At 41.0% G+C, this 27,814-nt stretch overlaps 2 protein-coding genes across 2 annotated transcripts in view; both read right to left on the reverse strand.

Moving 5' to 3' along the window:
* Positions 1 to 363: 363 nt before the first annotated feature.
* LOC307259119 (dynein regulatory complex protein 9-like) lies at positions 364 to 8,291 on the reverse strand (the record flags this gene model as incomplete). The annotated part of the gene is made up of 8 exons (XM_080038853.1): positions 364 to 474; positions 1,013 to 1,102; positions 1,199 to 1,330; positions 6,033 to 6,107; positions 6,847 to 7,008; positions 7,153 to 7,237; positions 7,362 to 7,484; positions 8,122 to 8,291. The coding sequence occupies 8 exons, from the start codon at positions 8,289 to 8,291 to the stop codon at positions 364 to 366; spliced, it is 948 nt and encodes a 315-aa protein (XP_079894979.1).
* Positions 8,292 to 12,061: 3,770 nt separating this feature from the next.
* spire1b (spire-type actin nucleation factor 1b) overlaps positions 12,062 to 27,814 on the reverse strand; it is a gene marked incomplete at both ends in the record, with an annotated part of 34,616 nt that continues 18,863 nt past the window's right edge. The window contains 13 exons of the mRNA XM_080039046.1: positions 12,062 to 12,317; positions 13,032 to 13,339; positions 13,756 to 13,783; positions 13,919 to 13,989; positions 14,156 to 14,293; positions 15,669 to 15,811; positions 16,045 to 16,138; positions 16,252 to 16,415; positions 21,452 to 21,490; positions 22,163 to 22,292; positions 22,821 to 22,907; positions 23,322 to 23,486; positions 23,809 to 23,883. Coding sequence (XP_079895172.1) covers positions 12,062 to 12,317; positions 13,032 to 13,339; positions 13,756 to 13,783; positions 13,919 to 13,989; positions 14,156 to 14,293; positions 15,669 to 15,811; positions 16,045 to 16,138; positions 16,252 to 16,415; positions 21,452 to 21,490; positions 22,163 to 22,292; positions 22,821 to 22,907; positions 23,322 to 23,486; positions 23,809 to 23,883 — 1,698 coding nt within the window. The remainder of the gene's footprint in view (positions 12,318 to 13,031; positions 13,340 to 13,755; positions 13,784 to 13,918; positions 13,990 to 14,155; positions 14,294 to 15,668; positions 15,812 to 16,044; positions 16,139 to 16,251; positions 16,416 to 21,451; positions 21,491 to 22,162; positions 22,293 to 22,820; positions 22,908 to 23,321; positions 23,487 to 23,808; positions 23,884 to 27,814) is intronic.

Raw genomic sequence — 27,814 nt, forward strand, 5'->3', positions numbered from 1 at the left:
AACAGTATACTACTTAGTAGTGTTTATTGGTAAAAGTAATTGATTTCTTGTATTTTAATGTTTGATATTGTTTACTCTAATTGAAATCACAGTTTGACCATTTTATTTGAGGTACTGTACATACAATATGGATTAAAAGGACTCATTCAGGTGTTGCTATTTTATATGTGTTTATCTATGATATGATTCTGATTTGCTCCATTTCACTGTCACACAGTGTACTGTTTTTTGTTCTTCTCAAATACTGTATGAGATAAGTTAAGTTGTTTATTTGGTTGCACACTGTATGTTTGAAATTACAAAGATATGTTTTTACAATGTTGAATAAACACGAAAGAAGATATACAGAGCCTTGGAAGAACATTATTTCTTCTTCTTCTTTCCTTCCTTCTTCTTGCCTTTCTTGTCATCCTCTGGTTTTTTAAAGCAGCCGAGGCCCCGGCGGACCATGCAGCCACGCCACCAGGCCTGAATCTGCAGGTTCAAAGGTCATAGGCCAGGGTCAGAATGAGGGATCAGTACACTACAGCTGAGTTCCAATACCCATACTTCCCTGCTGTTAAGTATGGTAGAAAAAGATTTAGGTTGTCCCAATACATGTGGTGAGATACCATTCAAAATACCGAAATGCCCTACTACATGCGGTCGTGATTTTTAGTGTGGAAATCAGAACGCTTATTTGGCGATTATGACCCACGATCCACTGCACAGCAGAAGTTAAGTCACATCGATGGAGCCTCCAAGTGCAAACAACCAGGGATGTTATAATGAAATAAATTAGTACAAGTATGTCCCAGTTGTATGTCCATGCATGCAAACTACACAGTTTTTATGATCAGCTGCAGTATGTAAAATAATAAAAAATAAAAATCACCAGAGTGACTGATGTGATAGAGCGCAATGGGAAGACAAATATATCTGAATTCAAGTTTGAATTTATTCATATAGCACATAAACACAACCATAGTTGACCAAAGTGCTCAAAAACAAATTTATGATTGGATGTGTGTACCTTGACAGCAGTCCTGGCCTTCTCCTGCTCTTGGCGCAGCATCTCCTGCTCCACCCTGTCCTCAAAAACCACCTGTTCCAACTCCCTGTACTGAACACAATTCATCAACAGATTAGTGATCATCTAATAGCGTCTGAGCATGTGCAGCTGTTCACCATGTCATGTGTAACTCTAGAGGCTGCTCACCTTCCTCCTCAACTCAGACAGTCGGTCCAGATTCACCGTTCTCTTGCAGCTCACACTGTTGAGCTGCTGCTCCTTCTCCTCCAGCATTTGCTTTGTGCACTGCTGCCAATGCTGGAGCTGCTTCTGTAACTCCTGAAACAACAATAGCACCGAGATGGGTCGCAGTGCTTGATGAACGTTCACAAGGATAAAGTGAGAAGTGCTAAATCAACAGTTTTAAAAGACAGTGACAAAACAAAGACTACCTGTAGCAGCTGCAAACATGAGTAACTTTACATCAAATCCATCCTTTTCAGTTAGCAAAGTGGTGGTGGTTTATTTCTACAGTGTTCACAACAACCCATTGGACACCAAGCCACTAAATCTACCCTCTCTCTATGACCAACTCTAGGACCTTTAAACTCAGTTAAGGACCCATGGTGACACCCACGTAACACACACTTTGAATGTCCTACAATCTTCCTTATACAGCTTTTTTGTTGACTTTTACTCATTAAGTCCCTAAGTGACATATACTCAACGTCCTGGTGTGGTGGTAATGTGACAGTCATGTGACTATGTCAGGAAGTGACTTCCCAAAAATTGCATTGTGACATGTGCACACAAGTGAAGGACCCAGCTCATTTTAAAAATATTTTTTTTTGTTACTAAAGGTGAGTTTAAACCCATTTAACAATTATAATGCGTTAAGGTGTCCTTTATTACATTTAACTTAGTCTGACCATATTTCATGAACAAATTAATGTAGAACAAGTTAGGAAAATATCGCTGTGACGTATACATCACATCGGGTTTTAGCCTTAAAATATTCTTTGAAATTCTGATGTGACATATTTGTCACAATAACAAGAATGGTAATAAGCCACTCAATTAGCTACGCTGTTTCAATTATTTTTAATTAATATATGTTCTTTTGTGCAATTCAAAGTACATTTGGACATATATAATAAAAAAATAATTAAAATTATGTTATTGATCAAATATATTACAAAACTATTTTTGCATATCTGTAAATAAAACAAACACAATTCACTGTCCTATGCTGGTCCCATTTGAATGTAGTAGGCTAATTGTTTTATTTTTTCTTATGTATGACTGAGAATAAGCACTACACTGTTGAGAATGCACTTGAGATCATCATGGGAGATGAAAGTGAATTTGAAGGCTGTGACGACGATAGCTCGGATGAAGACTCAGATTACACTCCCAACAAAAAATAAATGGAGAGGGAGTGGTGTGGCGATTCAGACTCTAGCGAATCAAGTGATGCAGATAGATGAAGTGCCACAACCAAACACAACGGTTGAAGGAAAAAAACTATTTTCTTGGAGAAAAGCAGGCCTCCCCTGGCAGGCCTAGAGGGCAGGTCCCCTCAAGAAAGTATGTAGTGGGCTCAGGAACTGGACAGTGTTCGTGTGGTTGCTTGAGCGCCTTCAGGAGCTGGTAGCTAGCATGCTGGTTGCTGGAGGCCGGGGACTGGAGCTTGCTGCTGGAGGCCGAGGTCGACTCGGAAGCTGGAGAGCATTGTGGTAATGGAAGGCAATCCAAACTCGCCGGGGGCAGAGGCTTGAAGCTGGGGACCGGGGGCAGAGGCTTGAAGCTGGGGACCGGGGGCAGAGGCTTGAAGCTGGGGACCGGGGGCAGAGGCTTGAAGCTGGGGACCGGGGGCAGAGGCTTGAAGCTGGGGACCGGGGGCAGAGGCTTGAAGCTGGGGACCGGGGGCAGAGGCTTGAAGCTGGGGACCGGGGGCAGAGGCTTGTAGCTGGGGACCGGGGGCAGAGGCTTGTAGCTGGGGACCGGGGGCAGAGGCTTGTAGCTGGGGACCGGGGGCAGAGGCTTGTAGCTGGGGACCGGGGGCAGAGGCTTGTAGCTGGGGACCGGGGGCAGAGGCTTGTAGCTGGGGACCGGGGGCAGAGGCTTGTAGCTGGGGACCGGGGGCAGAGGCTTGTAGCTGGGGACCGGGGGCAGAGGCTTGTAGCTGGGGACCGGGGGCAGAGGCTTGTAGCTGGGGACCGGGGGCAGAGGCTTGTAGCTGGGGACCGGGGGCAGAGGCTTGTAGCTGGGGACCGGGGGCAGAGGCTTGTAGCTGGGGACCGGGGGCAGAGGCTTGTAGCTGGGGACCGGGGGCAGAGGCTTGTAGCTGGGGACCGGGGACAGAGGCTTGTAGCTGGGGACCGGGGACAGAGGCTTGTAGCTGGGGACCGGGGGCAGAGGCTTGTAGCTGGGGACCGGGGGCAGAGGCTTGAAGCTGGGGACCGGGGGCAGAGGCTTGAAGCTGGGGACCGGGGGCAGAGGCTTGTAGCTGGGGACCGGGGGCAGAGGCTTGTAGCTGGGGACCGGGGGCAAAGGCTTGGGCTTGTGCTGGCAGCTGGGAGACAAACTCAGGAGGGTATAAAAAGCTCTTTGCCCACTCTGGCAGGGACTCCCCAAGCCAAGGCTGTAGCTCCACAGCTTGGCGTGCCAGCGTCAAGGCTGCCTCACGGTGGTCGAGAGTGGAGCCCTTCTCCCGGGCTTTCTTGAGGCAAGAAATGGTAAATGTTACCTCCTCAAGCTCGACCTCAAAATATCTGTCTGCTGGGTCCATACTTGGTCTGAGTATTCTGTTACGGTGAGTGGCAGACAGGCAGGCAAGGAGGACTCAGATGCAGACAGTTTCACTAGAAGACTATTTATTCCTTCCAAAAACTCCAAGAGGCGCAAAAAGGCTAGGCACATGGAACACAGGGACAGACTCACCAACAGGTACAATACTCAGACAGGGAACAAAGACACACAGGGAGTTATATACACACACAAGACAGGGCAGACAACGAGGGGCAGGTGAAACACATTAGGGGAGGGAGCAGCAATCAAACAAGAGGGAAACTTGACGGGACATGGGGAGGAACAAGACAGACATACCAAAATAAAACAGGAAACACAGGGAACACCAAAACAAGACAAGACAAAGACAGACCATGACAACAGTATCCAATGAGGCAATGTTATGTGATTCTATTCAGTTTGCGCATTTTGTGACGTAAAACAAATCTTCAAAATAATTTGTTGTTAAACAGAACTGTTAAAGTCACAATATTGATATATGTTGTGGAAATGCAAATACAAATGCAAATGTGTGTTACTAAGCAGAAAAACTGTCATGTTGATTCATTTTAAAATAAGGAATACATTTACCATAAACGCCCAATGTGACATATTTGTCACATCACAGATCTTTGACATTAAGGGGTAGTATTTGAAAAAAACTTCAGAAATGTGTTCTTTGTGGTCCACTTGGTCTGTGTTATATCCCCCATATTTTTCCTTTAAGGGGAAATGGGTCTGGGTTCTTATGGGTTAAAGAAGCACAAATATGAATGCTCTTAGGAGCAAAGTTTAAACTATGAAGGTTAAGACACATTTACCTAGCAGCTTCTGGCTCAGCTCTCTTTTCGTCACAAGAAAAAAACATTTAAGCAACAAGATAGGACTTCAGATCAATTTATGTCTGAAAATGACTCAAATGGGTTATATATACTTTATTTGAAAAGGTAATTCAGCTGGTAAAGAAGACTTGGTTGACTCTAATCCATCCTATATAATCCTCATGAATGTTATCAATTCATTCTTAGGCAGGACACACATTTCAGTAACAAGATGGGGCTTTATCAATTTCTGGCAGGAGAAAAACGTCTGAAAAGTGTTGAATTAGCCCTTTACAGGGTATTTCAGCTGTTAAAAGTGACAGGATTGGCTCTAATACTGTATATCCCATCTGTCCCTAAAAATGTTATAATGTCTGTTTGAGGCAAAAATAACATTTTCAACAACAACATAGGGCTTCAGATCAATTTCTGGCCAGCTGACCCAAATTATATTCCCCGTATAACAACCAAGTCGGACGGGGTCTGTTCTAGTCAGTTGGTGTTAACAGTCCAACTGAGGCACTTGAGCTGACTTTCCCCTTTGTCAGCTAATGCAAGTCAATAGATCCTTCACACAGCAGACATTTTGACTTGCCGTAGTGTGACAAGACAATATTGTCAACGCTTAAATGATTTGCCAATGGACTGGAGGGATTAAACAAACATTTGTGAAAAATTGTGTGTTATATTGGCCCTTTAAAGGCTATTTCAGCTGGTAAAGGGGACTGGATGGGCACTAATCCATCCCATATAGCCCTTATGAATGTTATCATGTCAGTTTGAGGTAGAAATAACATTTCAACTAATTGGAATTTGTGTATTGTTGCTAAACTTGCTGAATAAAACCTGGTACATCTTTTTATCTACTGAAAAGACAGAACTCTCACTCATCCTTTTTGCTTCTTCACTCCACCTGCTAGAGGCTCTCCACCATAATAACCCCTGAGTTTCTTATCATTCTTTAACAGATTACAAGCACTAACCTGGCCCCTCAGTAGAGGGTCGACTTAACCACAAGTGAACTTCAAGCAACAGCTGTGGGATTAATGAGACTGTGTGATTTTGTTTCAATCAACAGATTGTATCTGTGTTCTCTGTGAGCGATATTGTCCCATGTGTTGATATGTTGTATGCAATGGGTATTGTATGTGGGTTTTACCTCATCAAATGTGCAATATTATTTCATGTTTATTTGGTTGTACATTGTAGTGTGCTTTTTTTTGTTTTAATATGTATTATAAGCAGGGCGTCCTTGTAAAATAGAGCTTACTGTCAAAGGCCTTCCCAGTTCAAATAAAGGTAAAGCAAAAAAACTTATCTTGGATCTTAAACTGGAGCTAAGCTAATGACACAGCAATACCCTCCAAAGGCAACTATGACATATTCAATGTCATACAGTTAGTCGTTAATAGTAATATGGCTGTACCTACCTCAAGCCGATTTTGCAGGAATTTCTCTGACTCCTCATGAATTCTCGCCTCCTCCTTCAGGTATTCGTGCAGCAGCTTGAGAGAGAGAGGGAAGATAACAGAAGACGTGATCTGGACAGCATCTAACCCTGGAGTCGAATAGCCTGATCTACTAATATCCCAAATAAGTAGTGCTAAATTGCGTTAGCATTATAACAGATTGCACATTTGGTTTGTGGCCGTTTTGCAGATGATCAACTCAGAGTAACTGCGCAAATGACAACAGGTGCAAACATGGTAGAGGCAGTAGTATTTGGTAGTAGAGAGAAGAGGTACCGCAGGCGCTAAGAGAAATGTAATGTCATGAAATTGGAGGTGTTATTGGAAACCCACGCATTGTTGAACTCAGCAATAATTCTTAATATTACTCAACAAAACATGATGTGTATCTGAAAAAATAGATGCTGTGTGTTTAACAACAAAAACAACTGATAAACAGTAAGGGAAGATGTCAGGAGGACATATAAGAACAAAATAAATAAATTATCATAATAAACCTTAGCATACAAAACAATTTGCACATGAGTACAGTCAATCGCTACTTCTGTGAAAACAGCATTGCTGGATAGGCGATAGGTCTGGATTATTTTTGTTTCTCTCAATGCAAACATAGCAAGAGCAGAACAAACCACTTCTCTCTGTCTTCTTTCATGTCTCCGCCTCACCACAATCTGTCTTAATAGGCATCAAGAAAAGCGCTATATAAATAAATAATGATTATATCGGCACTCAGATGGAGGATCAGTTTGAAAATAAGATGGGCTGTATGACCCACCTCCCGCTGCACCTCCAGCAGCTCCTCAGCCTGCATGGTCTCTTTTTGTGTCCGCTGGAGCTGCAGCTCAGTGCTTTTCTCCACAATCTTCTTCTTGTTGGCGATCTTGGATGACTGCTCATTCAGCTGATGCTTCAGATCTCTGACCTGCCAGTCTATTTCCTGGGGGGGGGGGGGGTATCGGATTATTCAGTGACATGCAGGCTAACTTCAACTGAATTAACTGATTCTCCCTAACCCTTAAAAGCCATACTTGCAGACGGTTTTGTTTTTTAGGATATACAGTATATGCAATTTGTTTCTCACCCTCAGTTTGTCATTTTTCCTTTGGAACTCCTCTTTACAGATCCGTAGACTTTGTTTTCTCTCTTCCAGATCTTGTTTTGCCTCTCTGTGTGGAGGGAAACTCCCATTACTGATACAACACGGACGTCCTTCCCTTCTTCGCTCTACAAAATCACCTTTTATATTAACGTTTTCTACTTATAACTATTGAGATATGTGTGTTTTCAAACCTTCTCAAGACCTCAGTCTTCTTCTCCTGCTCTTTTAGCTCGACCACATCCTGTAGGGAGGTGAAGCTCTGCCTCTCCTCCAGCTCGTGGTGCAGCTCCGAAATCTGCTGCGACATGCACTGACTGCAGAGACAGACAAGGGGCAAATTTAGTCAGGATTATTATCATTATTTCATTTGCTTACATATCAAAGCTATAGCGCGTAACTCCTGTCGCCCCCATGAGGAATCCTGAGTAATGACAACAACACTGCTTTCGTGATCTAGCATGGATTATTCTTTCTACTGTATGTCCAGGTTTTTTCTTAGTAGTAGAATCAACAACTGAAACATTCTTTGGCCCTTCTTGAGCTCCTCCTGTGCCAGTGTCAGGTTTATGAACCAGGTTTATAAACGCTGCCATACTGAGAAATACAGAGAGAGTTTTTTGGATCTGATTGACTTAATCAACTTTGAAAATGGAATGGAAAAAGTTTGGATGTAACCGACATTCATTTATAAGAAAAGGGTATGCGAAAAGGGTATGCTTTAATAAATTATTAAAATATGTGTTCTTGTGTTTGTACAACTCACCTGTCTATTCTCAGCTTGGTTAGCCTGGCTCTCTCCTGAACACACACACACACACACACACACACACACACACACACACACACACACACACACACACATTTTAGTCTGGTGAGATCATGAAATGGGGACATCCTGGTATAAGAACATCCACGTTATCCTCAGATCAAAGCAGCAGACAGCTGTCAGACAGATGTTCACAGTTGTGAACATGAGCAGGTGATGAACACACCTGTGCTGATGTGATACTTTGCTCCCTGTTGATCTGCACTGTCAGGGTAAGTCCCACTATGTCCAACTGGTCTGAACAGTCCTCCAGCACAGCTGCCAGTCTGAGACTCTGAATCTGGGATAAAGACATCCTGTGGGGAGAGTAGCCTAGGGAAATTACAGAGACCTTGTTTTTCACAGATAGTAGCCTACGGTTCATGATACGGAAGGTCACTGGGACAATTGATTTTCTCAAAATTGTTTCACAAAACTTGGGTAATATTATAAAACAGCTTATTCATACGCCATATTTGCCAAACAATAAATACACAATACATAGAGCTGCTATTTCCCTCAAGGCGTGGACTTTCATGGACAAGCAAGAACACATTTAACTTCTACACATAAAAAGCATGATAAAAGGGAGTCTGGGGTAGCTCGTAGCATGGCTCTAGCTAACTCTGGGTTTCATTGGAAAACACGAATTCAACTGTAACAGATAAATAAATAAAAAACTGTTAATTACTTCCGTCCTCTCCTAAACAGTCACTCCTCGCTCTGGTTAAATAATACTGCAAGTTTATACTTCAAAAGAAACTTCATTGTTTTCTAAAAAACACAGAGATACCATTAGCCGAGTTTGTCAGTTTACACGTCACCATGGTAACACGTAATGACGCCGACGTTTTTCATGCAACTTTATAAGAAAGTTACAACATGACAACAGCGGCTGTATTATGGAGGAAGACAAAACTAATTTTGTTTTTCCACACATAGACTGAGTCAAAATGAACAGATTCTTCTTCTTATCCTCTTTTAATGAAGAATTAGAAAATCAGGAGGTAAAGGAGCTAAAGTAGCCAAGCCTAATAAACACCTCCAATAGGTGCAGAAAAGAACAACAACAACAAAACAAAGGCTAGTCCCTACCTAGGCCTAGCCTAGGCCTAGCCTAATAAGTTAAAAAACATTATTTGTGTAACTTAGCCTATTAAGACATCATGGATAATAATCAATAATATTCAAATGGTCATCTTTCTTTAGCCGCCAAGCTGAATAGCCTATTATTAGCCTATTTTTTGTTTTTTAGACCTAGGCTATTTAGCTAGCCTAAAACTACATTTCTAATTATAGGCTATTTCTTTAAGCTAGGTCTATTTCCGTTCTGCACAATAGGCTTTAGCTTATATTATGTATTAGGCTACGTCACCATCACAACATCTTCATGTCTTTTCTGTTTTAGCACTGAGAGTGTCAAAGTCTGTTCGCTTGCTTCAAGATTATACAATCTGTTTAGCACTGGTTCATATGATCCCTCTGACACTATAGAAATGCCCCCCTCCTCTTCATTTGTCTCCTGCAAGAAAATCTGTCGCAAAAAAGGTAAATCGCACAGAATAATCGATCAGAAAGATCCTGCTTCATTTTTGTTCATCATTCAGCTGACAATAGTGTGGTGCCATTCAGAGTTTGCCTTTTGTTTTAAGTTCTCCACTTTAAAAATATCTTTCCACAGGACAAAGGGTGTAACTGTTCACCTCTGAACTGTGTCTCTCTGGCTCAAGTTCTACAGGGCATGACAGCAGTTTTTGGGGCCAATGTGGTCCCCCAGGCTGCTTTTCATGGCCTTTGACAAGCAGCCTGATCCTCCATTAGATACTATTGGACTCTGGTTGCGACATTCTCGATGGAGTATTGAATCAAGACTTCCACCTTCACCGTCCTGACTTGCCTACATCAGTAGCCACTCCAACATACTGTGTTCGAACAAGATAAAGAAGAAACAGACACTCAGATAAGGTATTGCATTACAGTTTATTGTTGCAGTCATCATTTGTTGCACTCTCTGTAGGGAGTTACAGCTTGAAGGTAATACTGACTGAAGGTACAAGCTATACACCGTAGTACATGCATGATGCTGTCACACTCCTCTGCACACTTCCCATTCATCGCCTAATCACACTGTACTGAGTTAGTTCCCCTCTCAGAGACGCAGATCTACAGCAGTCTCACAGTCAAGATACCATCGAGGCAACACAGAGCTGATCTACAAACAAACCATTAGAAACAAAGTATGTACAGTTACAGTAAATGGCTGTTCAACATGTGAGTGTGATCATAAAAAAGGCAATTCTTAAGGCAGAAATATCTTAAGGAGGAGGATGAGGAGTGAGATGAAGAATAAAACAGACAGGTACGTCTGCCTGCAAATGAGACTCTGATTCTTAGAGGCAATATATTAAAACTTTAATATGAGTATGTGTTGGAAAGCAAGACAGTAAGTTGGTTGTTATTCTTTGCTGCACGTAAAGTCAACTGAGTTTTATAAACTGTACATATGTACAACCATTATGACTAACTTTTACACAATAGAAATACAGGTCAGGAGATAATGTAATGAAAACCGAAACATTTAATCTACACTGCATAACTATCAATGCAAAGGTACTTCTAAAAATATGCAGATAAGTTTGGAAGATCCTAATATCCTACACATGGTAGTGCAGGCACCTGCGTCTGTGCACATAGCACAGATTGATTTAGATTGAAAAGTATTACTGTAAATCCAACGCAATTTTTTCTGTTAAAGTTAGAATGGTTTTAGGTCATTCTACATTTCTGTATTCTTTTGCTCTTGTGCTTTTTGCGCTGGTTAGAAGTGGGCGGGGTCAACTAACAATCGTGGGGGTGTTTGCTAATATGACCAAATTAATGCGTACTACTGATGCTGTGCACACTTGCTTTCTGTGGCTCTGGGCGGAGCTCCCCTGATGAGGTCATCAGAGTTATTTCGGATATAGCTTGAGACTCCGACAAACTTATAACGGAAAACCTGTGTAACCAACTGAGGGCTGTGGAGTTTAAATGACGTAGGTATTCAGCAGTCTGGAATGGTTTGACGAAAGATGCTGTTGAGTTGCATCATGGGATATGAAGGATATGACATATTTTAAGCTTTCCCCATATCTCAGCCCAAGCTTAAGCTTACATTTTACCCTTATTTTTTCTTTATAATCTCAAGTCTCTTTACTTTATAGAAGCGCAATACATGCAGATTAACTGAGTATTACAGTTTTAATGCATATCAGGCTTGAATATGAAAAATTATAGAGAGATTTGGAGCAAGGTTTTCAGGGTCTTTAACATGTAGGGGACGCACTATTTGACACAGCATTTTGTTGCAAATATACATAAGGGCAAATGGGTGGCATACAGACTAGAAAGAAGTTATCATTTGGCACTACGTCTGCATAAAAACAGACGATGTTTAATAAGGTGATGCACATGAGGAAACAAAGGCTTCCCCTACGAATCCTTAAGAAAAAAAGAAGCGTGCTTTCAAGTATGCGTGATGAAAGTGGACGAAAGCATCACTGGAAAAAATTACACTGCAAATTAAAAAACACAGAAGGTGAATTTTCATCGAACAATCATTTACTGTACACACAGGCGTAAAAAACTAAATCAAAACTCATACAAAAAGTACAGTTTAGTATTCCATATTTTCCCGAGTGTCACTCATGCCTTGTGCTTATTTTTTTTTTTTTAAAGTGAGTTGGGTTGGACCACTCTGTTGTGCCGTCAGAGAGGAGGAAAGCCATTCCACAACAGTTCTTGATTCTTTGCTCATAAACACTGTGGCCAGAGATTAAAGGTTCTGCTTTGATACGGTAAAATAAAAAAGGGATTGGCAGATCTACAGTGTGCTGCTTTCTGAAGGAGCTGTACACGACGATCAAGACACAGCCACAAACACCACACACTGTCCACCACTGAGCTTCACATCAGCTATTCTGACAGCTTTGTCTGACCAAAGTACACACACACACAGTAAGATCATATCCAGTGCTGAGTCTTTATAATTGTGCCATTGGAGCTGGGAGCAGAGAAAGAGAGAAAGAGAGAGAGAAAAGGTTTTTTTCAGATCTCCTTTATTGTTCGTTCAGATGGCCGGTACTCCTCCCTTCCTTTAGGGGAGGACAGGTAGAAGGACTGGGTCTTGCGTTTTAAGCGAGCCCTCTTGGTGGCCAGTGACAGGCTGCGTTTGCTGGAGACGATGATGTCGTGGATAAACGTCTTGCAGTCGACACAGACCTCCATGGTGGCCCAGTCCTCCGTCAGCTCCGGAGGGAGCTCCAGTTCATCGTGGGACTTTAAGGAGCCGTGCTTGGAAAGCCTTCACGGAACAGAAACAGGACAGCAGCTTGTTATTAACAGAATATGACAGATAAGTAGAGATCTAAACTTTTTTTTATTATTTTTTATTTTGTTCCCTCTGTGATCTGTTTGGTTTACTTTGACTTTTTGTTCACTACTATACAGGGCAACCCAATCTGTGGTCATGAAGACATTTAGTGAAGATTGTTGACAGGAAAGTTTGGGAGAGGTGGAACACTTTGTCTTATTACTTAGGTTTGTCTGGCATAAGGTCCATCCAATTTGTTAAATTTTTTTTAAATGAAAGGGTAAATATTATGTGCCAAGCTGTTAACATTTACATTTAGCTAAACAACACATTACAGCATATATTTAGCATGCAAGCACATTTTCAGTCTGTGTGGGCTACAGTAAACAGGCTAAAAGTAACAAATAATTGCAAAGTATTCAGGAGTATTAAATCTTCGCAGGGACATGACTGTTCTTACTGAGCAGAGGTTTTGTTCTAACTCCTCAGTGTGTTTGTTACTAGCTCTACTTTTCTGCCACTATCTATCTATCTATCTATCTATCTATCTATCTATCTATCTATCTATCTATCTATCTATCTATCTATCTATCTATCTATCTATCTATCTATCTATCTATCTATCTATCTATCTATCTATCTATCTATCTATCTATCTATCTATCTATCTATCTATCTGTCTCTTATTGTGTTCATTGCTCTCACTTGGACATGGTCTTCTGGATGCTTTGGCGCCGTGGGCTAGCAGAGGTTTTATCTGATTTCCCAGAAGCTTTTGCAGCTTCTTTGGATGCTTCTGCATGTGTGGCTCCTTTCAGAGCGGGGGACGCCGTGGCCCCTCCCACTGCTGGGGACGCTGTGGCCCCTTCAGATGTTGACGGCCCCGGCCCTCCAGCCATAGAGAGTCCCTGGCCTAAAGCAGACATGGCACCAAGCTTGTCCCTGGGGAGAGTGTTGGTCGAGCCAATGGATAAGATGGGCAGGCTGGAATAAGGTTTGGATGGCAGCCGCATCTGTTAGAGAGGGAAGACATGAATTACAATAAGAAGAGGCAGGAATAGAATTACGTAAAGGCCTAATTTTTTTTAATAAAACGTTAAAAAGTTCATATATCAGATTTTTCTGGATTTAAAATCTTTATTATTATTATTATTCATTATGCACCATTAAATATAGTAATGATGCGAAAGTGCAAATATATCATAAAACTGATCTGAAACAAGGGACATAGTTGGTTTACTTTGGTCAAAGGTTTACATTTAATAACATGCGCCCTTATTTTGAATTCAGCTTTGACTAACTTGATTGCACACCAAGTGTAAGTTGCAAGGAGAGCTTTCTAAAGTCAATTTCAACATTTTGTTGACACCTCATTACTGTCAGCTGACTGACCAGATCAAATGGCAGATTATCGGACTAATTGACTTACCTTTTTGCAGCACTGCGCACACACAGGCCTGCAAGGACAAGAGAGAGAGAGAGAGAGAGAGAAAGCAGAGGAAGTGATGAATGAAAAGGAAAAAAGTCACACTTCCTTCTGATTAGTTTTCATTTAATGATAAATTAAGATAATCGTTTAGGATGTTATTTACTTTTTGCAAAACTGGCAGACGTAGGACCAGGTGAAAAAGGAAAACCTTTTGGTTCGACAACAGAAGCACAGCTGCAATAAAAGAAAAATATGAAGAAGACGTTAATGCGATCATAAAACATTCTGTAGAAAGATGTGTGCTCCATACATCATGGTGTAGTCAGGAAAAAGAAACAGGCCTACTCATTCATAAAGGATTTTAGAAGTGTAAGTTTATTGATTTAGAAGAATAAGTTACCTTTCCCTTCTTCATAGCGTTGTAGACCTCTTTGTACTGCTGGAACTTTTCCAGCTCTGCCTTAACAAGCACCTGTCTGATGTGCATCACCTCCTCCACCGTGAGAGACAGACACTCCACAGGGAAACAGAACTCCTCCTGCAACAACAACAACACACACAGAGAACACAGTGAGTGAGCTTGGCAACGGCGGATCCAACACACAAGCACTCTGTTTATCATTCTGTCCACAAACAGCCATCCCTCTGCATCTTTCAGAGCAGCCAGTGTGGGACCGGACTACATTTTGTTCATACAAATGTCCTCATTGTTCACTGAGGGAAAAGGCAGAATCAGAGAAGGCTTATGATGCGTCAACATGTGATTAAGACAAACTGGGAAATAATTGTCTTGGAGAGTTGTTTTTTTCTATTGTGTTGGTGTGACTGGGTTGTGATTGATAGTAAGTGGGAACTGTTTTTGGACAACATTTGCTGGGGCTTTGGTTTAAAAGGCAAGTCCAATACATTTTCACTTAATATGTCTTCATGTATAAAAATGTCTTCTGTGGATTATGGAGACACATGCAGTAGGAAACAGTTGTATTTGAATGTTATTCTTTTTAAGTACCGAACAGGTCTTCAGGAGCCAAAGGGTCAAATCATCATTTGACTTTCATTAGAATTTATGTTTTCTCTTCATTGTCTTTATTTAGAGGATTTCTCCGACTCTAAATATACCTCCATTGTTAAGGTGTTTTAATGAAAAGTATTTTCTTCGTAGAACAACCATGTAAGATAAAAGACAGTTGGAGCCCCTAAAAAATTTCCGAATTGGGTGCTCAAAAAACCTGCCACCTTTTTATTTTATTTTGTATTTCAACATACTTTTTATTTTAGTTATGTTTTTGACTTTTTTGTACTTGTTGCAGTTTGTGCCACTTTGGGATAGTTCATAGTTTTGTCCCTGGATTTCAAATAAAGATCATAAAGAAAAGCATGCTAATAAAAAAGCTCAGGCTATAGGAAGTAAATACGACCAAGTGTTTGTTATTATTCATACATCAAAGCTTTAAATATCACATGACTGTAGCAAAATTTGAACTGATTAACAACAATCGACCAACAGTGTTGTTCACTAAAGGGTCCTGTGTTTGGAGAAAAATGTTGCGTGCAGGTCTTTGGTTTATTGTGTGGCGTTTAACCTCTTCATTGAATTCATCAGCAGGCTACACTGTGTCCCGCTGCCGAGATGTAACGATATTTATGTAGCTGACACGGCCAGAGCTGTTCAACTGCTTTGACCCATAAACTGTACTCTGACCGTAGCTTTCGCCTACCAAGTAAGGTTGGAGTGGAACTGCAAGCCATATAGGGTTATTATTTATCGTGCCGTGCCGAACCGAACCTAATTGAACTGCTCAATGGAAAAAAAGGCAATAGTTACTAGGTCAATCTTGTCATGGATTTTTGTTCACTGGCCATTCACCCACTCGGTATATACAGTACAACTTGTGAAAAGATGTCTGACTCACCAGTGACTTGGAGTTCTTTTTGGTGGGCGGCTGAAACTGTTTGACATTTGTTGGGGTTTCCTTCTCGATGGAGTGTCTCCTCTGGGGGGTCTGACGCCTCTCAGGCTGGGGCGTGGAGGAGATGGGCAGGAACATGGGGGGAGCTGGTGTTCATAGTGATAGAGAGGTTAAAAGAAAAAAGTTCCATTGATTATTTCAGGGCTCAAGAGATTTAAAAAAAAAAAAGCTACAAACAAACAGGCAAAATCCAGGAAAACATGGCCGTTGAGGCTGTAAGATTAAAACTCATCGATCACTGTGCACCGTGCATGGTTGAGCTGAAGTGGCGACTTCAATGAGCTGTGACAGACAGTGTTGAAATAAATTCCTGACTCACTTTTCTTCCCGACCACCGACTCCGGGGACGTATCATCCATCATAGAGGTAGCCACGCTGGAGCTGCTGGCTGATCCGCGCCCCACAAATTCCTCCTGGATGAACGGAATATATACAAGCACTTCAATCAGTATTTGCTCCGCCAAACATGTCATTTCAAAAGATCGGTCCCAAACACACACACACACACACAAACTCATATACTGACGTCAGAGTCGGAGCTGTCCAGCTCGGCTAGGCTGGGAGCCTTCAGCAGCCTCTTCCTCTGAGGGGCAGACTGACATCCAGAGGGCTCTCCATGGGTAAAGTCTGAGCCATTGAGCAGAGACAGGGTGCTGGACGTCCTCCTGCCCATGTACGGACTGTAGTCATCTGCACACAAGGAAGAGTCTCTCAGACAAAAGGGAGAACAGCACTTAATTAGAGGTGGAGTCAGCCATTCTGGATAATGCTTGTTTGTCAACATCAGTGAAATATCTCCTCAAGATCAGCTAGCTTTCTATGTGTGCACTGAAAATCTGGTGGGCTCTGTAAACGGGCATGTTGCTAGCTATGGTGGGCCCCCTTTGTTTACATACCCTTTGTTGACATACCAGTTTATTTACAATATGTTCATGTAGGGGATTGTGTGAGATATTCACTTATTTTGACAAAAAGTTATTTTGACCACACATTCTTTCCAGAATCGCTGATGTCCACCTTTTAAGATAGATCTCAAAGCCTTTCCTCACATGATTCCTTGCATCCTGTCTAATTTTTTTTAATCAACTTTGACCGATCTGCCCTCTGAAGAGAAGGGACACAAACTGTTTTTCAAATCACAGTGTTTTTTAATGGGAGGTAAAAGATGCTACGAATCTCATACAGAGGACTGATGTTTGAGATCCATCCCAAGGTTATAAAGGTCAGGAGGGGCGGGTTAAGCTGGACCCAGGGGAAGCTGAGGAGCTGCAGGATGGTGTTATACACAGAGCATGGATTCCCTATTTCATGAAATATTTGACCTCTGAACTCCTAAAGTCGGATTATCTCGTAAGATGCTCCATGGTAAATATTTAAGTTAAATACTTGAGACCAAATGCCCCCAGTTGAATAACAAGGTCATTCTGCAATTATAGAGTGACTATAGGTCCAAAGATAGAACTAATTCCCTGACTCTATAGCTGCATTTTTAGGGGTGTACAATGGTTGAAAGGAGGGTATAAAGAGAGGGAGGGAGGATGAGAAGAGGACAGAGACTGTGGAAAGCTGCAAAAGACAGATAAGGAGCTACATCTGATAGAATCTGTGGGAGCCCTGACATCTCTCTGTTTTCTCCTTTCGGTCTCTTCTCATTTGTGGGAAAAGCATCGACACGATCTCATCGGTTTCTCCCACTGGACTAGTCTTTCTACAGCCTCAAGATTCCTAAGAGACTTAAGAAGGGAAGAGGCTTCAGCATTCAAACATTTAAATAGAGGAGATATTAGTTCACAGCCAGGGAGGCAGATGGACAATTAGGCCATTAGGTGACGGTTTAACAAGGCCTTTCCGAAGAACACAGCAGTGCTCATACTTTACCTAATCCGGAACGGAATATATCCTGTGGCATACTGCGAGTCATGCCAAAACCTAAAAGAGGACACCTCCTTCATTAGGATAGCTATAATAACCTCTCCCCATTTGGTATTTTGTATGTGCAGCTGGATCCCAATAATATATGATGTTTTTTTTGGTGCACCTTGTTTTTTTAAGGCGAGACACGGCAGGCAAAAACATCGTTTTTTTAAGCACTGGTCAATTTTGAGATTTGTGTCTATTTAGCTTCCATAACATGTCTTCTTTCATACTAGTATGGATAAAAGGTCCAAAATATACGTTTTAGGTGTTTATTTTACTAAACTTTGACTGCTTGCGTCTGTATTTTGCTCCTAAATTCGTCAAAAGTGAGCATTCTAACGTAACATACAGCACCGCGACCGCTGTATGAATCATAATAACCATGGTACTGTTGGAAAGCTTTGAATCTCAAGAACAACGTTATCTGATCCAAATATGGTCATTTCCTTTGTATCAGTAACCAATCGTGAAAGTGTGAGGAGGGATTCAATGCTAGGAAAGCGACCTCATTGGCTAATGCACATTTCTGACGATGTGATTCGCTAAAAGGCATCACGTGATGCTAGCCCCGGGTAGCTCGAAAATCACAAAATAAAATGGGAAAAAACGTCGAAAATATGCCAAACCAAGACAAAAAAATACTTAATCAATTGGCTACGGACATTACGTGATCGCCATTTGAAGGGGAGAAGTGTTAAAGACATGTAAATCACGCCGATCACGTCGGAGAGACACAGACTGTCAGACGATCAGAGGGGAGATGGTGGGGAGAGAGAGCGTCTGTGCCGACAGGAGCAGGTTGACAGACAGTGGCTAATAATGAATTAACCACGTTTAAATTAGCATGTGGATGTAAATGTTACTATGCTATGGTTTATATATGTTAAGCAGTGGTAGGCCTATATGGCATTGAGGGGTGTAGGGCCTAATTCAATAAATTACTCTAGCTATAATCAGTGATTATCAGCAGAATTCACGTTTTTATCTTTAACGGCCGTTTTCTCAAAATGAGCTTTTGCCAATACTCTGCGAAAGATATCTCAACTTCTAGACCACTGACATCAACCAAACTTTCTATGATCATTCATAGCACTATTTTAAAGGTTTTTACACAAGGATTTGTTAATATATTGTTAATTGTCTGATTTATGATACATTTTCCTCCTAAAAACATGCCGAAAATGCATTTCTAAGACATGTACATAGTCTTTTTTGATTTATTAAATGAAAAAAGGCTGTATCCAAAATCTGTTGTGTAAAAACTTTAGAAACTAATATGTGGTTAAAATAAAATAGAGATTTTAACTCTGGCTTTATCCAACATCTCAAAATCTTTCTCGAAAAATGACCCACATTTACGCATAATTGGTTAAATATTGCCATATTTGCACATTTAATAAAATATTAAAGAAAAACATGTAATACAAAAAATTATTGTGTTAGTGTCAGTAATCAACTGGCAAAGTTTCATGATGATATCTATAAGTTAAAAAAAAATCCCTATTCACCTGGGGTGTCTCGCCTTAATCATCTTTTTTAACTGACGCCAGGGTGTGTTCAATCAAAGTTGGCTGTGTGAGCATTAGAAATAGCTTCAAAGTGTGATCTTTCAGCTGAAGGGTATACATGTGTTATGGCTAGAGCCACACAGCTTTATTCAAATTACTCATATCTAGTTGTCTGCATATCATTTTGTTCTAAGACAAGTTGAAACATATTTTGTTTTTAAAGGTGCAGCTTAAGATGTGGGGAAATACACTCATTTGTTTGTTTGTTTTTTCTTCCTGAAAATAACATATCCCTACCACTCTTATGATGTTATTACAGTATATCTCATTATTAAACTAACACCAGGAGGTGATTAGCTTATCTTAGCATAAAAACGGAGGGGGGGGGGGGGCACTTACCACAATGGGAGCTAACCACCTCCTAGCTTTACGTTCTGGCTTTACATTCACTGAACAGATATGAGGGGGACTTGTATCCATTCTCTCACTCTGACTCTGGGCAACAACATAAGCCCATTTTCAAAAATGTCCAGCTATCCCATAAAATGATGATGTATTATAGTAAACATCCAGGCAGGACACACCATCTCCAGTTAGGGGGAATGATGAAATAAAATAATAATAAGAAACACCAACAAGCAACAAAATGGACACAGAGGTGCATGATACATCACCAAGAGCTGTGTAACACGTCTTTAAATCTTGTGAAATAGATTTTCTTGCTCCAGATTAAAACCTTAATCATGTTCATTAAAATGTCAGTGGGTATGTACCATGGCCCCCATGGCATCTCAAGCATAGTGGGAATCAATGCATACTCGGTGTGAGAATGATCCATCACAGGGGGCAGTTTTTTCGCACACACACACACACACACACACACACACACACACACACAGACAGCCTGAATGAGTGAGTGTCAGGTGATAAAAGCTTGCGATGAGAGACTCTGTCTTCAGTAGGAGGGAAAGTGGAGCACAGCATTATCTAGATCAGCCTATGTCTGCAGTCTTTACCTCATTGCCTCAATCAAAGCTGTCTCACTGATTTGGTTGTATGCATTTGAAGAGAAACACCATGCCACTGCATATACGACGTACATATATTTGCTGTGCAGAGCTTAGCGTAACGCTGCACCCTTATACAATTCTGCCGAGTCACCACCACATGAAAGACTCTTGTGTATGAAGTTAATGATACTCGGAGACACCGAGGTGGCAGTAACTCTATTTGATAAGATGGCTGGCTGCACACATTTCCTTAAGATTTACATTACAGCAGTATAACTGACAGATGATCTACTTTGCCAGGGTTGATCTCTCACTCAGGTTTGAGTGAGAGATCACTTTCATTTGCCGAAGGGTCAAAAGGGAGAAAAATATGTCAAATGTAATACAGTGTGGAAATGTGACTGAATACCTGAATAAATCAGCTGGATTTCTATTATTTTGCACACTTAAAATGGAAAATAATATGCATTGTTTCATCAGTGGGAACCAATGCATCCAGTGACTCATATCTCGAGTGTTGTAGTCATTGTGATCATAAAAAGGGTCAGGAACATCCCAGTTATTTGTAATCATGTTTGCTTATCTTCATCCTACACAACAAAAATGTGTTATGAATCACGATATGTTTTCAGCTGAGCTACTCTGCAGTCTTTTTCATCTTTCCCCTGATAACTGAAGTAGCACCTGATCTTTACATTTTATTTCTAATTGTACTTACAGGATTTGTTACTATTCAATTATATATCATATTTCATAAATGCTAAAAATAGTCCAATTAGAATATGTTCAGCAGCACACAATATACCTATGTATATCGCTAAAACTCCAAAATAAAACACCAAGTACCGATTGAAAACGACTCTATATTCGAGCTGTCATTTAAAATAATCATGTGTGTCCATTGTACTGGTCAATATGTCAACTCTACATGTTCTTTTTGTTTGTTTATTGTTTTGTTTTTGTAAAGCGCTCTGAGTGAGAGAAGAGCGCTATATTAAAAAAGATTATTATTATTATTATTATTATTATTATTATTATTACTTATTAGTTTGCTTTCATCAGTGCCCTCCTCCTACTGAACAGTGTCTCACAGCCCCCTCCACAGACCACAGACAATCACAACCAACAACAGAGGCATGAGATGAAATGTGCACTTTGAGTGTGTAAGTGTGTGTGTGCAGCGTTTGCATTGTGTGCAGTCTGGGAGAGCAGATGAGTAGCCACAATGAGGAAGGTTAAGAGATATTTAAAATAAATAAAAAAGCCGGGTAAGCAGCGAGGTAGACATTACCTGACGCGTCAAAACTCAAAGACATGCTAGGCCGAATTACTGCAACGAGAAACAGTCATGGCATTTATTGACAGTTATTGCTTGTGATTAATGCAACACTTACTGCAATATGTTAAAAAAGCCTACAAAATCAGCTGGCATTTGGCAAGAACTGCAGGGGTATATCATGCTTTTTATGTAGTTTATATCAATATCATCACTGATTGTGGTTAATAGGATTTTAAATAAGCCACAGCCAGCGGTGAGAGATTACTGACATTCAGAATCAGCAGAGGTTTTAGCGTCGTTAGTGTTAATGGAATTTCAGACGCTTAGCATTACTATTCATGTGCAACTTACACTGTATTGCAAACAAAGTGGTCAATGGAAGAATAATAAAAGGCTTTAGTTGCAACACAAACATGAAAAGAAAGGCAGCGTTAACTACAACAGCAAAGAGCAGAGGCAAAAATAATAATGTAGAAAAGTGAGAAAGGAAATAAAACACGGCTCAACATTGTGAAGCTGCAAACACATCTCTCATCGGAGTTTAGTTGATTTGCACAAGATGGCGCAAGCATCAGCTCCATACTTCAGCTGGAGAAATACATTTCAGATTCAGAGTGAAGTATGTTTGAATTATGAGAGTGTGTGTGTGTGAATATGTGGGTGTGTGTGCAACTAAGATATATGAATTACAACAGCGCAGATGAAGAAGAGATATTTCCTTACCCAGCCTGCCCCGGCGCACCATGTCCGGTGACACCGGTCGAAGTTTCCTCTCCGATTTGATCTCCGACAGGATGCGCTCGTGCAGCGTTGGAGGAAGCTGCTTCTGTGGCTTCAGCTTACGAGCTGACACCTAGCACAGGTGAATGATGGGTAATATATAGAAAATGGTAGAGTGTGTGTGTGTGTGTGTAGAGACAACCAAACAGGGTTATAGCCAGCAGTAGGCCTGTAAATCAGCACCTCCTCATATCTCCTCTGACTGATCGTTCAACTCATTACATAGAGTCTGCTGTAAACAGTAGCTGCTTGTTCTGCACTGAGATGTATATCAACAGATGAACTGATGAACACAGCATTTCACTGCACTCACAGTGCAACGAAAGTTGTATAAGAAGGCTGTGTATTTTACAGAGGCTGTGCTGTTTTTTTAAAGAACTCTTTTACTTTTTTTTGTGGTAATGAAATGCCTACTTCAGTTTTACTATAAATTATAAAATGAGATCTGGAGCATCCCATTCTTCCTATGGCATATACTGTATAATAATTTTTTTTTAAATATAATTTGAATGTTTAATTTGCTGTGGTACCGTTACCAGACAGCTTTGTAGATTTCCACAGGCTTCACAATAATGGGCTGTGCTATTCAACTTGTACTTACAGGGTTGAGAGGTGGCCTGGACCTAATGAAATCCAAGATCACTTCATGAGCACTCTTCTCTAACTTGCGTGGGATGTCTCCATTTATCTGGAATGTCAGAACAGGGTCATGAAAAATAGAAAAGGGGGAAAAAAGGAAATAAAGACGATGGTAATTCCTAAATTACCTTGTGATCACTCAAAAATCAAAAATTTTAATTACTCATATCACAATACACACATTAGGGGGCACAAGATAACATAAGGTCTTCTAAAGTGTAAAATTGTTTAGACTGTGTAATGTAAAAAAAAATACATTAAAATAAAATAAATGTCCATCACAATTTTCGAGAGCCTCAGATGAGGTCATCCTATAATCTGTTTTGCTGGGGTTAATCCAAAACAGTGTATCACATGACACTTATTATTTTCGAGGATGCCTTGTTCTTTTTTTAGAGAGGGAGAGAGAGAGAGAGAGAGAGAGAGAGGTATTTCAATGTGAGGTCATAAATTGGACACTGACCATGACTTTGCGCAGTTTGTAGCGCTGGGACCGGATGTCGTCCATGAGCATCTCGTAGGGAGTGAGCTGGTACTCGATGGGCAGCGGGTTGTACTGGCGCTCCTGCACCTTCTTCAGCTTGACACCGTCGCGCAGGTCCCTCATCACCTGCACCCAGAATCGAGCCTGGAGAAGGAAGCAAAGGGCATCATGGGAAAAGGGTAGAGTAGGAAATATCAAGACTACCAACACGCGTTTTAATATACATTCATTTGGACAGGGGCAATTTTCTGTGATCTGACCTCTCTGTGTATCTAATATTAGGAGAGTTCACCATCCATTTCAACCTGAATCGTGATGAGCTCCTTAACCAATGCCTATTTAGAGTGATACATGCATTCATAAAGATACATTTTCTGTCGATGAGAATCTTTGATATGAAATATGTTATTTGTGTGGCTTGGAATTTGTTCGACAAATTGATCCACTGAGACTTGAGTCTGCCTACCCAGTCAGAGTTCTGTAGCTCATCCAGGTCTCGGCCAGGGTCCTGTGCTGATGATCCCTCCATCTTACGGAGGTTCTGGTGAAAAGAGAGGGGGGTGGACATAATTTGAATATCAAAGAGGAAATCAGACATCAGGGAATGAAGAAGCTGCATAGAGAAGGATGAAGAGCCAGTACATGTGGACCGACAGAATTATAGTTGATTCTCTAGTTTAGCCTTGCATAGTATAGCTTTGAAGTAATCAGTGAAGACACTCAGATCTCATTCAGTTTATTTTTTTGCAAGACACCGCATTCATTCTTGTGTTAATAAAAGGTCTTAAGTGTACATCTAAGTGTGTATTTTACTAAACCCTATCTGTTTCCATCTGTATATTTCTCCTATACAGCCATCTTTGACGGCCATTATATAAATATAATTTTTTTCATGGTAGCAGACAGTGAACATTGTGACAACATCAGACTTATCCATCACAGTTTGTTTTTTTACAATAAGCACTACAGCCTCACAAAGCTGCTAGCATGTTATTTTTTTTAAAGTGAGGTAGAAGTTAAAGAAAGAACATAACCGGTCTCTTTTTTCAGGCAGTCAACCGATGGCCAGCTCCTCCATCCTGACACCTGTGTGAACCAGTGTGAACATGTGCCACGTGAGCCCTTTAAGAGTGATGTAAAACACTGACGGCCTCTCCGTGGGAGCTAACCTGCAGTCCTCTGTGTGTGTGTGTGTGTGTGTGTGTGTGGGTGTGTAGGTGTGTGTGTGTATGTGTGTCTCTCTCTCTATCGCTCTTTTTTTCTTTCTTTATTTCTCTCTCTCTCTCTCTCACACACACACACACACACACACACACCCAAAGAGAGATGTAATGTTCCTTCAGTTTAATATTTGTGGTGAGCAGTCGCGTCACAGCAGACAAGAGTTTGATTAGACAATCAGGAGAGTTTGCCCAGCTGACTGCAGAGAAAAGACCTCAACCCACCGGGGAAATCACAATTCACCATCATCCTGCCTCCACTGGACACATGTAGCCTCAGTGAAGTGGTTACATAATATCACTCACAACATAATGCATGTGGCTGCCTCATAACCCTGCATGCCTACAGTGTATATGCAGCAGCAGTAAGTGCTAAATGGCTTGTAACGGCCCACACAATTAAACCACTGCTACTCAAGCCATTGAAGAGCATAAAGAGAGATCCACTCACTTGCTTTTAAACGCCATTATCTCATTAGCATGAACAGAGCGTCATGAAATCACATCAAAGACACATACAGTATTCCCATTAGAGGGTTTGATTAAGCAGTGGATGACTGCACTTGATGGGGAGCGCATTTAAATTACAACTCTGAAACCCTTGTGTGGACAAAACCAACAGTCTATTCTGCCAGAAGTCTGCATGAATAATCAGGCCAATTACCAGCTGCATCTACAACTTAATTTATTTCTACACAGTAATTCTGCCCTCTTTGATATTCGTTTTTAGCTTTCAACAGATGCAGAAGCACTTAAAAAAGTAGCCGGAGTTGCTGTCTGAGAATGACCATTCATTCAGCAGCAGGAGGCGTCTTTGTGGAGAGACAAAGCCACAGATAAAGGCAGATAAAGATAGATCCACCACCAGAGTCGGCACAGCTCTGGCTGCCTGCCACACAGACTGGCAAGTGGGGGTTGAAGGGCTGCTTAGAACCCGTCTCACTTCTGCCTATCCCAAAAACACATTTATATGGATTCAAACATATAAAGACACAAAGGCAGGAGCTCAGATAAACACAGGCACAGACTCATCTACATACATCAACAGACAGGCCAAAATCACATAACAGATGTGCACCCATCTGTGAATGCATCCATGCAGGCATGAATATGCAATCGCAGTCACACAGTCATACACACACACACAGAAACACACACACACACACACACACACACACACACACACTGGTGTAAATAAGCATGTAACACATTTGCCAATTATCCTTGACACTTCCATTATGTGTTGATGATGGCATTGAATAAAGGTCACATGTACAATTTCATTTTATTTAGAGACTCTTATTAATACTATTATAAATGAGTAAATGCCTTCCTATAGGTAGGATTTGAGTTGAATGCTAACATCAATATGTGTATATGCTTGCAATGACAATGCTGATGTTAAGAACATATAACATATGTTAACCATTGTGGCGGACATTACATAGACACACCAATTCACAAATTCACCAAACAAATGTATGTGTGTTCAGTATGAAATGTGGGTTATATTGCCTCACACTGAAAGTTGATTCGCTCCCTTTAAGAGGGTGTATGGTAACTATGGTAAGCGGGCACCAGCTGGGGTTAAAAGGCGGATGAATGACAGAGTGCTTGTTGTTGTTTTTGAGATGTGTGAATAAATAAATAAATAATAAAGGTGTGCAGCAAAAATAAGTAATTGGCTTGAATACTTCCTTTCACTCCTTAAGTATCATAGTTGAGCTTGTTAGCGTGCTTACATTTGCTTATTAGCACCAAACCCACAGTCAAGCTGAGGCTAATGGGTGTGTCATCAGTTTTGTAGGCATTTGGTCGTACAACAAACAACGTATGGTGAAAATGGTATGCTACTATATGAAAAGGTTCAAAAAAGTGATCACAAATGATCTAGTGGACACTATATATGTTTCCACACAATTTCCTATAGTTGTTGGACAGCATTACTCCAAAATGACATGCAAGACATTTCTGCTTCTGTTTTAAAAAGTGCTATATGTAAAGCTAATGCTAAAGATGGTGATTTAAAGGACAAAAACAAAAGATATTTCTTCTGTACTGTCCAAGTGAAAAAAGGATGCTGTGTCAAAATTCCCCCAGCCTTATCCACCCTGCAATAAGTCCTGTCTCTCCTAACAGAGAATGATGTAACCAAACAAATCCTCTCTATTCATTCAGATGCATTACGCACACTGAAAGGGCAGCAGTGGTGCATAGCAGGAAGGAACCCTGAGGTGGAGGAACACACACACACACACACACACACACACACACACACACACACACACACACACACACACACACACACAACTCCTCAAAGGAAATGTTCCAACCCACAGCTGGGCTCCAAAAGGAGCGAAAGAGAAACAAAGCCCAAAATGACTCCTGCACTTGATCTTGAATGACATCAAGACATTGCTTTGTGTTTAGAGAGACAGCCTCACTTTGAACTTGGGGGGCATGATAATACATACTATGTGAAGAAATAACATACATGAGCTTTCTAACAAGCCTTTTCATCAAGTAGGAAGCAGAACGATTGGGATGCGTTCTTACTGTGCAAACCTGCTTATCCCACAACAATGAGAAAAATAATTGAAATCACCCGGCTGCCCTCTTCTTTAATATGGACACATGACCCATAACAAACCACATAACGGTAATAGACTGAAGCAGTGTTAATCCTTTGCGGTATGCAGACAAGTTGGAAAACTCATTACATCACAGACCCCCCTACCACCTCAACCGGACCCTCGTGCTTATTTGAATCATTAGAGTCAGCATGTCAACAGATATTGTCATCTGCTGTATGTCGGGACAGGCACAACAAACATGTCTCTTTTCTCTGCACAGTGGCCCATTGCAGCCAGCAGGGTGTGAGAGCACCGCCTGTCTTCGCTGTTTGGACAAAGTGACGTACACTTGGCCTGTTTGTATCAAAGCTGCTGATGTCTGGTATTTTGTTCTTATACAAGGACACATGTGTTAGTATGTCAAGTCGAAATAGTTCCATGCCAAAAAACTGCAAAAATGTACATGTATTTAATTTTTTCAAGCCAGCGTGGACAGTAAACAGTGACAGAAAACTATTGAAAAATCAAATATGCATTCTAAGTTATGTTAGATTTTTTAAATGTTGTTGATATATATATTAAGGTGTTACCAGGAAGTAGCCTCTGCTAGATCACAAATGGACAGCTAAGTAGGATGATACTTAATATTTAAGGAAAGGCCCAAATTGACTGTATTGCC

The sequence above is a fragment of the Ammodytes marinus genome (assembly GCF_949987685.1).
Source record: "Ammodytes marinus genome assembly, chromosome: 13".
Lineage (NCBI taxonomy): Eukaryota > Metazoa > Chordata > Actinopteri > Uranoscopiformes > Ammodytidae > Ammodytes > Ammodytes marinus.